This window comes from Lotus japonicus, chromosome 1 (genome assembly GCF_012489685.1).
Source record: "Lotus japonicus ecotype B-129 chromosome 1, LjGifu_v1.2".
Classification (NCBI taxonomy): Eukaryota; Viridiplantae; Streptophyta; class Magnoliopsida; order Fabales; family Fabaceae; genus Lotus; species Lotus japonicus.
In genome coordinates this window covers 8771147-8787383 of record NC_080041.1, presented here as the reverse complement: position 1 = coordinate 8787383, position 16237 = coordinate 8771147, and the positions used below count along the sequence as shown (strand labels likewise).

Here is a 16237-nt window from a genome sequence, read left to right as displayed (position 1 = left end):
GCATAACACATGTTCACTCAATTGGTATGGACGGCTCAGAAGGTTGTGAGTTTAAATCCGGTTGCCGATGTGAGAATTGTGTTGGTGAACGGTAGCGACCATATGTCTTAGAGGCATGCTCTGACCCATAGTGACGATCGGAGCTGAACCCACCCAAACTTTTAATTCAATAAAAAAAATACATGAATATATACATAACAATCCCAACAATGCTATATTTACTATCACCATCCAGTATATCTATCATCTATTTTGCTCCCAAAAACAAAGTAATTGTTGAATTAACCAAAACAACAATATTGTTCCATTTACTATCAACTTAATTATTGATTGCACTACTTTTACTCTCCAGCAAGCTTTCACATCTACAACCACTATAACAGCCAGGGGCACACTTCATCCAAATTATTTACCAATCGCCTAAGTCACTATTTTTGAAGCAAATTGAAAAGTTTAAATATCAATCTGATGTTTTAGGACCCCAAATTTTAGATAGCTCCTTTACTACTGTCTTCTGCTTAACATCGTCCCTTTCCAAATGCCATTTTCTTGACATATTCTCAGCCTGCAAACCAAAGTTTTGAGTTATGCCTGTCAATTGAAATATTCAGAAGTAAAAAAGAAATGCAATTTAAAAATTGGCTTAATCCTCAAATTAGTCCCTGTTTTTGTGTCGCCGTCTGATCTAAGTCCCTCATCGGAAAAATTTGTGGAAAAGGTCCTCATCAATGCAAAACGTCTGGAGCAGGTCCTTGCCGGAGCTCCAGGCTCCGGCGAGTGATGATTTGGCATGCTGACTAGGACGAATGAGCTGACATGGCTTAAAATAAAATTAAAATATTAATTACCCACATTAACCAAAATTAATCTAAATTAATTAACTAATCATAATTTAATTAACAAATCCAAATTCTCCCCAAATTAACCCCAATTCCCCCCAAATCCCACAAATTCATCTGTTTTTGTTCTTCTGATTCACACAAATTCTCCCCAAACAAACCCAAATGGCTCCATGTTCCTCTCTCCTTCTCTCTCGCTCATTCATCTGTTTTTGTTTTATTGATTTCTTCAGATGGAGAAGGTGAGAATGGAGGTAGATGAAAAATGCAAGAAGCAAGCGAAGAGGCTAATTAAAGCAGTTGAAATGGGCGTGATGAAGAAGCTGAAGGCGAAGGAAGATGAGATTGAGATGATTGGGAAATTGAACTGGGCTTTGGTGAAAGGGTGAAATAAGAACCCAAAAAACCCATAGATAAGAACCCCATAAAATCCTAAAGGGAAAAATCCCCAGATGCATCTTGCATCTTGTTCTGCAGCATCAAGAGGCTCATGAAAAAACCCAGATCTGACGAACGTGGATGGCGACAGAGCAGAGGTTCGAGAAAAACCCAGATCTAACCACCTTCACGTTCGTAGCCAGGACGAGGAGGAGTTTGTGTTCGGCCACCGTGGAGTGGAAACGAGGCGGTTTAATTCGACACGGTGATGATGAGAAGGAGAAATCATGTGGGATAAGAAGAGAAACGGAAATTTGAATTTGATTTTCCTTGACAAGTTTGTAGCAATTGTTCAGCCACCCTTCATTATCAATTCGACGGCGTGGTGAGTAATCACGTGGAATTAGAAGAAGGAGATTTTGAGTTTGATGTAATGGAAAAGGGGTTTTTGGGTTAGAATGATGAAGATGAACCTGTGGATGGAATTAGAGTTACTTTTGTTAATTGATTTTATTTTTGTTAATTAAATTAAATTTCTGATGTGTTATTTTTTATTTTATTTTTTTAAATCCACATAAGCATCATTAAACTAGTCAGCGTGCCAAATCATCACTCGCCGGAGCTCCGGGCTCCGGCGAGGACCTGCTCCAGACATTTTGCATTGATGAGGACCTTTTCCACAAATTTTTCCGGTGAGGGACTTAGATCAGACGGCGACACAAAGACAGGGACCAATTTGAGGATTAAACCTTAAAAATTACCCATATTTTCAAGGGAATAAATTGCTTTTCGATATTTCCAAGCTGTGGCTCAACAAAGTCTTTCCCCTTAGTTTTCAGGTCACTGATCTGTTAAAACAACAAAATATAAGGATCAAGAAGTCAAGAAACTGGAATTTGCAATTTAAGGCTACATCATAGTCTCTTTGATAGAATTGAAAAGCCATTAACGACAAAATGCTTTGTTTTATGGGAAGAAGTTTTATGGTCCTAAATGTGCACTTAACATGAATAATGATGACAGAAAATGGAACAGTTGCGAGGTAGGCATTCAAGTGAGTTAACTAATTTCTTCCTTACAAAGCAAAAAAAAAAGCTCATGCGAATAGTACAAAAGAACTTGTTAAATAGAGTTCTAGAGTCAACATATACCTTAAATTACTTACATTATGCAACTCTAACTTAGAGGCCGCCAAACCAAATACCAGTGCAGCACTACCAGTTCTAGACTCAGCATCCTAAAATGCAGGATATCAATGCATGTATCTTCATAGGTATAGTGTGTATAAACTAAATACACAAAGCTATACATATAAACAGTTCAATTTCACCGGTGAGAGTAGCAAGTGCTATTGCATGCTATTAGTGACTATGGTCCCTATAAGTTTCTCCGCATCTCTCAGGGTTCTGTTAACAACCCCATAGTAGCATGCCCCACTTTTGTTTTTCATAATCTAAATTCATACTTCGTCCAAAGACTGAGAAAAGAACGCCTGTTTTGAATTTATTGCTAACCCTATTACTGAATACTCAACCCTACTTATAACAGAAGGTAACTTCTGCCCAAATAATATGTTACCCCCCCCCCCCCCTCTTTAAACTGGAGATGATGTATGCCTTAATTACCTCTTCCTTATTCACAATTTATTCAAAACATAAACATTTCAGTCTAAAACTCTAAATCTCAAGCTAATAGGTTGCCCTTGCAGTAAAGTCCAACAAATCCAAAAATAAGCCTTGAACAGCCTACAGCAACAGTGACTTAAATTTCCAAATATTGCTAATTTGAAATCATAACCACAAGTTTCTCTATTGTTACGAGGAAACTATGAAGGTTTAACTTTAGCTCGTGTAATCAATGAGAAACTACAAGCTTCACAACAAAAACACAAATCAAAGTCCAACAATCTCACAATGATATAATCTTACACAGAACTTCTAAGTTCCAACATAACCTTTAGTTTGAAACATAAGATGCTCTCAGGAAGAAGATGCATTCGCATTTTCATCATCATCATCTTTCAAATCTTCATCACCATTAGGAGCGAAAATATGAGTTGCCGGGGCGGGGCAAGACAACCTGCCATTAACTTGCTAAATTGTGTGGCAGGATACGCTGACTCTATCTTAAAATTTGGGTTAAAAGTCTCAACCCAACTCGCCATGTTGTCCCAGCGGATCAAGCCCAGTTTGTCACCCCTGAGAGCATCTCCAGTGGGGTTGCGTAATCTAATTGGGTCACTTGAGCAATATTGCTTATTTTGGAGCACATGACATAATAATTATTGTTGCTTAAATTTTAGCAACGTTACTTATTTAAGCAACATTTGCTTATTCTCTTTCTATTAGCTTTTGCATTTTAAAATAATACTTTCTCTATCCTTTATTAAAATTCATGCTAAAATGGTAATAAAGAATATAAATCTACGAGATACTGTGATACCCAACGAAAAGTAAAATAAGCAACCATAGTTGAAGCGAAAAATGCATGAGTTGCTTAAGTCCTATGTGACAATTTAAACCACAAAAATAATGTTTAAGCAACCAAACTAGCAACTCATGGTTGAACATGCTGTAACGGAAAGTCTTTAATTTAATAAAAAAAATTTAAGAGTCATAACTTATAAACAAAGCGTAACAAAAGCCTTGCAATCCACGAGTTATTATTATATCATTATTTATTCATGTACAAATGATGCCAAGTACAGTAGTCACCGATGTTCACGCGCTCCATAGCCATGGCGGTTCACTCTACTTCAACGCTTTACCTTGTTCTCTGCTTATCATCCACCGTTTTGCTGCTACTTTCTTCTTCTCATGCACAAGCTCAGTCCCTCAAATACTGTGGTAATTAACTAAACTAGCTACCTTTACTCTTCAAACTTTTAGTTCATGATTTTGTTTTGTTTATATAATTCTTCAACATTCATCATTGATATGCCTCATACTTAGTTTTGCAATACTTGAGAGCTTCCTGTTTGAGATTGCATGTTGCAAGTAGGGAGAGAAACATAGAGTGACTGACTCAGCTGCCATTTCTGGTATTAATAGCTGAGATGAAAAACGGTAGAAATAGAACTCCTTTGTGGAATTAGGGAACCTGTTTAATTTGCTTGGACAATATAAACCCCTATCAGAAGACATGGGGTCAAAGGCTGTCATGTGCGTGTCACGTGATTACACTGTGTTGTTTAGTTTTTGTTTTGTTTTTTGTTACAAAGAAATGTTAGTTGTTAGTTATTAGTAAATTAGTTCCTTTATCAGGGTTTGAAGTTTGAACCAACCCTGACCCTTCACCCTTCAATATCCTTCATTTCCCTTAGCTCACCCACCCCACCCACAATGTGTTGTTTAGTGGTTTTGTTGTTGAATTGTTAGTTAGTTTGAAATGTTCACTGGTTTAATTACAAGTGGGTAGTTAAACCAAAATGCAAACTTCTTTGCAATTTGGGTCGGCAACTTGGCATGCCTGGCGGTTAGACCCCGGTTTGAGCCTCACCCCAAGGGCGCGGGTTTGAATCCCCTAGAGATCTCTGACGCTCCATCTTGCTACTGGAGTGGGTCTCGACTGGCCTCCACAGAGGTAATAGAGGAGATAATCCTCCTCCGTTGGAGATTCTCAGTATGTCATTGGCAACCTGTTCCGTAGGCCTGGGGTGCCTCTCCAAGCCCTACCATTTTTTTACAACAAAAAAAAAGTTGTGTAATTCACCAATTCTAGTTAATTTATTTATTGTTCAGCACTAGTTGAAAAATGTTCAAGTTCTATGGTGATGTATTATTTTTTTATTTTCACTATTTTGTTTTGGGGGCCTAGCTCTTGCATTATTGTTAGTTTTTTTATTCTTTGTTATTGTAGTTAGCTCTTGGTTTATTGATTTGAAGTTTGTATATGTATGGTATGCAGATAAGAATGCAGACTATGCTGTGAAGGTGAGTGGAGTGGAAATATTACCTGACCCAGTGGTGAGAGGAGTGCCGTTCACCTTTAAGATCGCAGCTTATACTGGTGACACTTCTCTTTCTAATTCTAATTAGTTTTTCCCCCCTCCTCCCGCCATGCTTTGTCTTTGTATCATTGTATGTTTGTGTGACACTTATGCTTTACAAAATTTCAAGAATGAACTTTAATATTAGTGGAAATGTAATTGATTATCTGTCAAGCAGGTGAACCAATTCCCAGTGGTGATTTACTATATGAAATTTCATATGCTGGGATAGAAGGAGAACCTGCTACATTTCTCCATGATCTCTGTGAGGAAGCACCTTGTCCTGTTCCTGCAGGCCACTTTAAGCTTGTTCATACCGAATTATTACCCTCGGTTACCCCACCGGTAAGTCTCATTTTACCAAGGTCACGCTTGTAAGAGCTTATTTTATAGCATAAGCGCTTTTGCTACTGTTTGTGAGCGCTTTTGTATATAGTTTATGCATTTCTATAAGCTGTTTTGAATTAATTTCAAAAGCTGTTCAGATTAACTTATGAATAAGAGCTAATGTTTATCTATAACCTATTTTCAGCTTATTTCAAAAAGTTTCTCAAATCTGTTTAAGTTGTTTACCCGAATTCACCCCAAATATATATACTCTGTACAATGCTGTTGCCATTTTTAAGATATCAACCTGTGAGGAACCCCTTCACATTTATGAATTTCCTTGGCAAGATATGATATATTGCTTTGCTTTAAAAAAGTTCGCAAGATATTAATGGTTCTTAGTCATAGTGATAATGATATTGCTTTATCCATAATCAAGAGAAATTGATGCTTTCTCTTCCTCATCCTGGTTTTCATCTATGTGGTATGGGAACTGTTGCAGCTTAGTATCACCATAACTCAAGGATACTATTTGTTGATTCAGTTTTATTTTCCTCATCTTCACTTAGTTGTTTGATTTTAGAAATTTCTATGTAATGCTCTAAGAAAAAATAAATTCATTATCAACTTATAACTGTATACTTCAATTGCAGGGCACTTATAATGTGAAGCTGAACTTTAAGGGTCAGAACGACAAGCTGTTAACTTGCATTATCTTTCCCTTCAAAATCGGTTCTAAATCTTCAGAGTCTGCAAGTGCTATGTAGCTGTCCAGCACAAAACTGACCTTATAAATGGCAGTTATGGTTTAGTTCTTAACCCTCCATGTGAACTAGTGAAGTGCCATGCTATGAGTTATAAATAAAATGTTTATTTCCCCCAATGAGTAAGTTGCCCAAGAATTTATTATGTGTTCGGTTTTGCAATGAGAATCTTCCAAAAGAGTTTTGCTAGTATATAGCATGTGATACTAGACGAGATGAAACTTTTAAATTTATCGTGTACTTTCTTTTCTTGAGTACAACAGTTGTTCTTTGGGAAATTTTGCAAAGAAAGAAGGAATATATTGTAAATTTATAATAATGATGCCGTCTTCTTCTACAAACGTAAAAAATTGGGCCGTCCACAATTTTTTAAGCAAAATGTTGGGTGAACACCTCACCTAGAGCGAGATAGGAAGAGAAGAGAGAAAAATGATATATGTGATATTTGATGTGGAAGTAAAAGAGAGATAGAGAAAAAAATATAGGTGTTTGGGGTACGAATTGAAACTCTTAATTGTTGAGTATTGCGGTCTACAATAATAAAGTTATTATTTCATTTTCTCTTATGATGGGCAGATACCCCATGGTAAGTCGGAAAGAAGAGTTCTGAGTCATAAATCACTCGGTGTGTGTTTGTTTTTGTGTTCAACTTAGTTGAAAGGTTGTTCTATGTATGAATCTCGATTTCCAAAGCAAAGTTAGTCAACGAAACATACTTGTAGAGTTAGAGTTCGAGTTGGATGAACGTACGTTTATTTTCAGCCTAACGGTTATTCAAACAGTGCCTCAATAGTATAAACACCTGCAAACACATAATTTTCTCTTTATCTCTCACTTATTATCACATCACATTATATATCACATTCAATACTTTTCTCTCTTCTCTTCCTTTCAATTTCTGGATGCTTACACCCAATGGATGTGTATGAATCATTTTTGGAGAAAGAAAGAGAAGAGAAAAGATAGAGAGAAAAATGAAGTATATGTGGGGTGAATGTATTATTGGGTATTTAAAAATTGGAATTATTGACTTAGGTAGTTTGACTTAGTGTGTTTGTTTCTTCGTTTTCACCAAAGTATGGTTTTACAAATTCCAAAATGTAAAAATGAAGAAGCAGTTTAACATGAATGGACCTTTGAGTTTAAAATGTGTATATACTTTAAATGGGATGGAGAGATTGGAAGAGGAGAGTGGATGTCAAAGATGAGATAGTTGATACAATATGATATAATGAGGGAACAAAAAAAAAAGAGGTGTTCAAGAGGTGAATGTAATGCTGTGGTTTCTAAAATTAAAGTTGTTATATCAACCACCATGGTTAGCTTTTACTTATTATGAAAAAAACAGAAGATTGCTTTTGTCATATAATTTCATAAGAGCATGATGAGGAGTTCTGTGTCTCTCAAGTTCCTTGGAGCAATCTGTGTGGTGTCTTTGTTGCTGCACCAACACCTTCCTCTGTCCAACTATTACAAAGCTTCAGCTGCAGAACAAGTTGGGTGCATTGAGAAGGAGAGGCACACTCTCCTTGAGTTAAAAGCAGGCTTGGTGCTTGATGACACCACCCTTTTGCCTTCTTGGAAAAGTGATTCTGGCAATAGCAGCACTGATTGCTGTGAATGGAAAGGAGTCAGTTGTAGTAAAAAAACTGGTCATGTTGAAATGCTTGATCTAAATGGCGATCATTTTGGTCCATTTCGAGGCGAGATAAGCTCATCATTGATCAAGTTGAAACATCTAAAACATTTGAATCTCAGTCGGAATCGGTTCATACACAACCCTCCTATTCCAAGCTTCTTTGGTTCTCTAAGCAGATTGAGATTACTTGATCTCAAAGGTTCACATTTTGGTGGAAGAATTCCAAATGATCTTGCCAACCTTTCACACTTGCAATACCTTGATCTTTCATCTAACAACCTGGAGGGTACAATCCCTCAACAACTTGGAAACCTCTCTCATTTGCAGTATCTTGATCTGGGTGTGAACTCTCTTGTTGGAACAATCCCGCATCAACTTTGCAGTCTCTCGAACTTGCAGGAGCTTCATCTTGGATACACTAAAGGACTCAAAATTGATCATGACCAGAATCATGAGTGGTCCAATCTCACTCATTTAACCCATCTAGACTTGAGTCAGGTGCATAATCTAAACCGTTCTCATGCGTGGCTTCAAATGATTGGTATGCTTCCAAAACTACAAAAACTGGTGTTGTATGATTGTGATCTTTCAGATCTTTTTCTCCGTTCTCTATCTCCTTCAGCATTAAATTTCTCTACTTCCCTTACTATACTCGATCTTTCTCGGAATAATTTCACATCATCTTTAATATTCCAATGGGTGTTTAATGCTTGCTCCAACATAACCCAGCTTGATCTTAGCCTTAACAACTTGGAAGGTCCCATTCTTTATGATTTTGGCAACATCAGAAATCCTCTTGCACATCTTTACCTGTCTTATAATAATGAACTACAGGGTGGAATTCTGGAATCCATTAGTAATATTTGTACCTTACGCACGTTGTACATTGACTCCATCAATTTGAATGAGGACATCTCAACAATTCTTCTTAGCTTTTCTGGTTGTGCTAGATCCTCACTGCAAATATTTAGTTTATTTTACAACCAAATTTCTGGCACATTATCAGAACTTTCAATGTTTCCCTCTCTAAAAGAATTAGACCTTTCAGATAATCAGTTAAATGGGAAGCTGCCAGAAGCTGATAAATTGCCATCTAAATTGGAGTCTTTGATAGTCAAATCAAACTCTTTGCAAGGTGGAATTCCAAAATCATTTGGTAACATCTGTTCCTTAGTCTCATTACACATGTCCAATAACAAGTTGAGTGAAGAGCTTTCAGGGATAATTCATAATTTGTCTTGTGGGTGTGCCAAACACTCACTTCAAGAATTGAGATTTGATGGGAACCAAATTACTGGCACAGTATCTGACATGTCAGTGTTCACATCTTTAGTAACACTTGTCCTATCTCATAATCTTTTGAATGGGACAATACCTGAAAATATTAGATTCCCACCTCAGCTAAAGAATCTAAATATGGAGTCCAACAACTTGGAAGGTGTGATCAGTGACTCCCATTTTGCCAACATGTACATGTTGAAAAGTGTGAAGTTAAGCTACAACCCTCTGGTTTTGATGTTCAGTGAAAATTGGATCCCACCCTTCCAATTGGTCTCTATATTTCTAAGTTCTTGCATGTTAGGACCTAAGTTTCCTACATGGTTGCAAACTCAAAAATACATGTATGAGCTTGACATTTCCAATGCTGGTATCTCAGATGCAGTTCCAATGTTGTTTTGGTACCAAACCACAATGCTAAAGTACATGAATATTTCACACAACAATCTCACAGGCACTGTTCCAAATTTGCCCATAAGGTTCTATGTAGGCTGCCATGTACTTTTGGCTTCAAATCAATTTACAGGCTCAATCCCATCTTTTCTAAGAAGTGCAGGATCATTAGATTTGTCAAGCAACAAATTTTCAGATTCTCATGAGTTATTATGTGCTAACACCACAATTGATGAATTGGGCATATTAGATCTCTCAAACAATCAACTACCAAGGCTCCCTGATTGTTGGAGTAATTTCAAAGCATTAGTATTTCTGGATTTGAGTGACAACACTTTGTCAGGGAAAGTGCCACATTCTATGGGATCACTACTTGAACTTAAAGTATTGATATTGAGGAACAATAACTTAACTGGGAAGTTGCCTATCTCCTTGAGAAATTGCGCCAAGTTGGTCATGCTAGACCTTGGAGAAAACAGATTATCTGGAGCAATACCTTCTTGGTTAGGACAAGAATTGCAAATGTTAAGCTTAAGAAGGAACCAATTCTCAGGAAGTCTTCCACATAATCTTTGTTTCATAACAAGTATTCAACTGTTGGACCTCTCAGCTAACAATCTGCGGGGACGCATTTTCAAATGCTTAAAGAATTTCACTGCAATGTCTAAGAAGAATTTCTCAACCTCAAACATGGTAATTTACATTAGTAAGCTTAGCTCTTTCTTTGCAACCTATGATTTGAATGCATTGTTGGTGTGGAAAGGTGCTGAACAAGTGTTCAAGAATAACAAGCTCCTTTTAAGGAGCATAGACCTTTCAAGCAATCAGTTGACAGGAGACATTCCAGAAGAAATAGGAGACTTGGTAGGCTTGGTGTCATTGAACATATCAAGCAACAATTTGAGTGGAGAAATTACTTCAAAGATTGGAAGGTTAACATCACTTGAGTTTCTTGACTTGTCTAGGAACCATTTCTTTGGTTCAATTCCACCTACTCTTGCTCAAATTGATCGCCTCGCCATGTTAGACCTGTCCTATAACAACCTGTGTGGAAGAATCCCACTTGGAACACAGTTACAGAGTTTTGATGCCTCAAGTTATGAAGGAAATGCTGATCTTTGTGGGAAGCCACTTGATAAAAAGTGTCCAGGAGATGAAGAAGCACCCCAAGAACCAAAATCACATAAAGAAACTAGTCCAGAAGATAATAAATCAATTTATTTGAGTGTGGCATTGGGATTTATCACAGGATTTTGGAGCCTATGGGGTTCCTTGCTACTCAGTGATACTTGGAGACATACATACATGTTGTTCTTGAACAACATAATAGACACAGTTTATGTTTTTACAGCAGTGAGTGCAGCTAAGTTTCAAAGGTGGCTCAAAGGCTTGATGGTAACATTTTTTCTTTTCCTATATGTTGGGTAGAACTTAAGCACCCATGCTCAATTTGCTTATAGATTAATAAGTTTTCTTCATGAACTAATGACATGAACTTGAATTAGTTTAAACTTATTTGTCAAATGATCTAAGCTCCTGTTGATAGGTTAACCAGTTTATTGTTATTTCCTTAGATATGCCACCTAAATTTTATATAAATCTCTGGCATTTCTAAGAAAAATAACATTAAACTTAAGAACATGGTATTGGTAGATGTTTGATTACCATTGAGCAATATATTAGGTTCAAGTGTTGTGTATGAAAAAAAAACCTGCTAGGAGAGCTAGATATTTGCTCATGGCTAGAACATGTGTAAGACAAAAAAAAATTAAGACTTGAATATTTAGTTAAATGAATAATGAAAAGTCTGCATTACTAAAACATACACATAGCTTATATATGGTGTTATCTTTCAAATTATTTCCAGCTCCATGTTTCCATCCGCTTATTTCTTTTCAAGCTTAAACACATCTTTTATTTAATTGTTTTTTTTCCTAATATTTAATTGTTTATTTGTTTGTTTGTTTTATTTATGTTAAACTCAAGCATACCTTCTGATAATTTTATACTTTCCACAGGAAAAGTATTAAGTATGTATAGCTTAAAAGCATCTCCTGAGCTGAGGTTGAACCATTTGCAACTAAACTATGTTCAAGAAAGATACCAGAAAAGATTGCAGCTCTGATCAGACAAATATAAATGAATTCAGAGTTCTCTTTATCAATGGTTTAGATTATCAAATGTTGAAGTTTATGTGGTGGACACTCTCTATTCTGTTATTGAGAAAATTGTGTTCTTTTTTATGAAATTATGGAATATCATTATAAGATGCTCCTCTTCATGTTGCCTAGTTATAAGAAAGTTATTTGAAAAATGGACAGGAATTAAATTTTGCAAGCCTTAAAAATGATTTAGTCGCTATAAAGTATACTTCTATTTGTTAGTTCTTAGCACTATTCTTAGTTCTTAGTACTATTCATGTGGGCCCGTATTACCACATGTGTTTAAGCAACTCTCAAGCAATTTTGCTCCAACCATGAGTTCTTAGTTCTTAATTCTTACCACTATTCATTTGGTCCCACCAACCACATTGTTTATACTTTTTATTTTCATAAAGTAATAAAACAAAACTCATAAAGCAAAACTTCTTATATAAGGAGTCCATGTCAAGTCATTATTTTAAGCTAAGAACTGAGTTCTTATTTTTAAGAACTAAAGAGTCCATGTCAGCACCTCCAATGGTAAAGTTCTTAGTTTTTAGTTCTTAACTCCAAAATAAGAACTAAGAACCTTGCATTGGAGATGCTCTAAAAGTTATTTTTCTTAAATTTTTTTATCTTCACTTATTTCAATTAAAGAGAAATAGAACCCACTATTTCATTTTTTTTAACAAATCATTATTTCGTTATTTAATTTAGGCTTAATTGCATTTTTAGTCTCATGGTTTTGACTATTGGTAATTTTACTCCCCCAATAGTTTTTTGAGCATATTTAGCCCATCAACTTTTTAATTGTTTCAAATCAAGTTACTCATCATTGTTATTCTACTTAAAAATTTCATATTCTCATTTTTAAGAAAAATCTTCACAAATTGAATCAATATAGTCATTGTAGACATTATTCCCACACAAACTACTAATCAGAGTATTAAATTTAAATAGAAGTAAAAAATCCTAAATTCCAACATCTCTAAACCCTAATCTCATATGTTTTAAAATCCTTCAAAATTTCCTTAATTTTAAAAGTAAATGAACTTGATTAGCTTGATAAAAATTATGGAGACCAAGATCACAATCTTAAACTAAGTGAACAATTAAGCTTTTAGTTTTATAGGAGAAACAATTAATTTAAAATATATTTTTATTTTAATCAAAATTTAAAATGAAATTAATTGATTATCGGTGTAAAATTGTTTACAATCGAAGTGTCGCTAGATATCCATTAAAATCATATCAATATACTCATAAACTTCAACTCATCTATAAAATTAACAAAATAATATCACTCTACATTACTCTCTGATTTTCTTGCATTTTCTCTCACTTGAGTGGGATCTTCTTCTCCACCTTACTCTCTCACTGTAAGTGCTCTTCACTTCTTCATGCTGTCTGTCACTCTGATTTTCACTCAGATTTTTTTTTGTTCTGATTAAGGTTTCTGGGCATGCTTAAACCTTAACTTCTCAAATGTTTCACTCTTTGATTTCGATAATGTTATTAGTCAAAGGTTGAAACTTTGATTCATTTCTTGAATACCCATGTTGTTTTTTTCTTGTTCTGGTTTCTGGGGCGTTCTGTATATGATAAAAATGTGATTTATCAATGGTGTTTTATCACTGAACTCATCTTAAGGCTTCAATTCCATTACCCCCTTGAAACCAATCCAATTCAGTTTCTTCAAAATCTTCAGATTGTGGTTTATTTGGGTTTTTGTTCTGGGAATGAAAGTAATTGTGTTACACAAAACCAATCAAGCTAAGAAATCAGCTTCTGCAATGGCTTCAGCAGTTTATGAGGCTTTGCCAAGTTTTAGGAATGTTCCCATCTCAGAAAAGCATAATCTTTTTATTAGGAAGTTGAACATGTGTTGTGTTCTGTTTGATTTCAATGATCCTTCCAAGAATCTCAAGAAGAAGGACATCAAGCGGCAGACTTTACTCGAGCTTATTGATTATGTTTCGTCCGTGAATTCGAAGTTCAATGAGTTAGCATTGCAGGAGATGACTAAGATGGTGGCGGTGAATTTGTTTCGTGCTCTGCCGTCTTCCAATCGTGATGGCGAGTTTGTGGAAATTGGTGAGCCTGAGGAAAAGGAACCTGTTATGGAGCCTGCGTGGCCTCATCTGCAGTTTGTGTATGAGTTTCTCTTTAGAGTTGTGGCTTCACCAGAGGTAGATGGTAAGCTTGCTAAAAAATACATTGATCATTCATTTGTGTTGAGGCTGCTTGACCTTTTTGAGTCAGAGGACCCCAGAGAGAGGGATTACCTGAAGAAGATTCTCCACCGAATTTACGGGAAGTTCATGGTGCATCGGCCGTTCATTCGAAAAGCGATCAACAATATCTTTTACAGTTTCATATTTGAGACACAGAAACACAGTGGGATTGTAGAGTTGCTAGAGATATTAGGCAGCATAATTAATGGATTTGCTTTGCCTTTAAAGGAAGAGCATAAGCTGTTCCTTGCCCGCGCACTGGTCCCCCTTCACAAGCCGAAGTGTGTTCCTTTTTATCACCAGCAACTTGCTTTTTGCATTGCTCAGTTTCTTGAGAAAGATGTCAAGCTGGCTGACACTGTGGTAAGAGGCCTTTTGAAATATTGGCCAATAACTAATAGTGCAAAGCAGGTTATGTTCCTTGGTGAGTTGGAGGAAGTTTTAGAGGCAACTCAAGCAGCGGAATTTCAGCGATGCATGATCCCATTATTTCGTCAAATTAGAAGATGCCTGAACAGCTTACACTTTCAGGTGCTTACAAAGTTCCCCCACATAATTTTTTTTACATGATGTCTACATTCATTTAATTAGCATTTGCCAACATCAGTGACCAGTCATCTCTGCTTCTTTTTACTTTTAGATTCTTTTCATTCTCTGATATTTGGATGTTAGTCAGTTTTAAGAACACTATTTCATTTGCTCTCTCTTTCTAGATGTTTTTGGTTCATGATTATGTTGTGGACAAATTTGTTGGTCTGTTCAACCTTGAATTTATCCTCTCATTTGTTTAGAAGTTATATGATATCAAGTTCATAACCTGTGAAAGGCTTGTTTGAACTGGGTAAATACTGTTGTTTTCAGATTTTTGATGACGAGTTGTATTGATACGTGAAAACCAAACAGTAGTATGTTCACATTGGCATTTTTATCTTTTTACCTAAACATGTGTGACTATCCTTTTTGTATCTCATGATCACCTCGGAGAGTATCTTATTAATTTATGCCTCTCTATAATATAAATATAATAGTTCAGATCTCTATGATATCTGATCTTGATTCATGTGAATCATACTTCAATTTTGCTTGAAAGTTGAACTTGTGTTCCCCACAATATATATGGTTGGCTTTTTTACAATATAACTTGTACTTGGGACAATTATAGAATTTGTAGGATTTTGTGTTGTGTTATGAGTTGCATTGTGATGCAATACTTAAGTACAAGTTTTTATTCTCAAGAATCAGTGCTCAAAGATTCAAAGAAGCAATGGAAGTGTAACTATGGAAGCAATGATCAATTAGAATTTACCTGGGATTTTGTGAACTAAATTTGATGCTGACTTGGTTCTATTGGCAGGTAGCTGAACGGGCGCTGTTTCTGTGGAACAATGATCATATTCGAAATTTGATCTTACGAAACAGAAAAGTGATTCTGCCTATAATCTTCCCTGCTTTGGAGAGAAATGTAAGTGGCCATTGGAATCAAGCTATTCAGAGGTTGACGCTGAATGTGAGGAAAATATTCTATGATGCTGATCAGACACTATTTGATGAATGCTTGATGAGATTCCAAGAAGATGAAACCAAGGGTAGGGAGGAGCAGGAGAAGCGAGAATCCATATGGAAACATTTGGAAAGTGTTGCGGAAGCTAAAGCTTTAGGCAATGAGGCAGCCCTTGTGAGGTTTGTCTCATCTGTTACAGTGGGTACCAGTGCAAATCAACTAGCAGCTGCTAGTAGCTAAGAGCCATGGAAGATCCAAATTGCAAGTTCTGACCCCATGATGAGGAACTAAGGTGAATGGATTGCGTTGAAGTCTAACATGCTTTACTCCACTAAGAAATTAGATGGTGGTTTTGGCAGAAATTGCAAGATCTTGCTCCATCCTTTGTGGTCTTGAGAGCCATGGGGCATATATATACCATAATGGACTTGTTTATAACTGGCAATACTTGTTTATAATTCCAGGCTTTCTAGCCATTGAGATTATGCAGTGATAGAAAAGCAACCTACCTTTCTGTAATTTGTAACATTTGTAATTTCTGTTACTTTTAAGCCTCTACAGGTAAAGGTCTCAAGACATGTTTATACATACTCTTTTCTCTATCAGTTGCTAGTTGTCCCTTTGTTAGCTGAACTGTTTGTCATAGTGGATCCATTTTTGTAGAGGGGCCATGACATGTTCAGAATTTGGTGCTTTTCATTGGACCTTTTCTTATTTATTACTTAAAAGTTGGTGTAGCTGAACTCATTGGCAAG

The 16237-nt window shown here is 36.0% G+C and overlaps 2 protein-coding genes and 1 pseudogene across 2 annotated transcripts; all 3 read left to right on the top strand.

The window, feature by feature from the left end:
* The first annotated feature begins 3903 nt into the window (after nucleotides 1-3903).
* On the top strand, nucleotides 3904-6415 carry LOC130733454 (uncharacterized). The gene is made up of 4 exons (XM_057585625.1): nucleotides 3904-4063; nucleotides 5124-5225; nucleotides 5384-5550; nucleotides 6186-6415. Exons 1-4 carry the CDS (start codon nucleotides 3934-3936, stop codon nucleotides 6297-6299), a joined length of 513 nt encoding a protein of 170 aa, XP_057441608.1. The 5' UTR covers nucleotides 3904-3933; the 3' UTR covers nucleotides 6300-6415.
* Nucleotides 6416-7594: 1179 nt separating this feature from the next.
* LOC130733445 (receptor-like protein EIX2) lies at nucleotides 7595-11935 on the top strand. Its single transcript, XM_057585618.1, has 2 exons — nucleotides 7595-11001; nucleotides 11625-11935. Exons 1-2 carry the CDS (start codon nucleotides 7678-7680, stop codon nucleotides 11634-11636), a joined length of 3336 nt encoding a protein of 1111 aa, XP_057441601.1. The 5' UTR covers nucleotides 7595-7677; the 3' UTR covers nucleotides 11637-11935.
* Nucleotides 11936-13048: 1113 nt separating this feature from the next.
* LOC130733448 (serine/threonine protein phosphatase 2A 59 kDa regulatory subunit B' gamma isoform-like) lies at nucleotides 13049-16087 on the top strand (annotated as a pseudogene).
* Nucleotides 16088-16237: the final 150 nt, after the last annotated feature.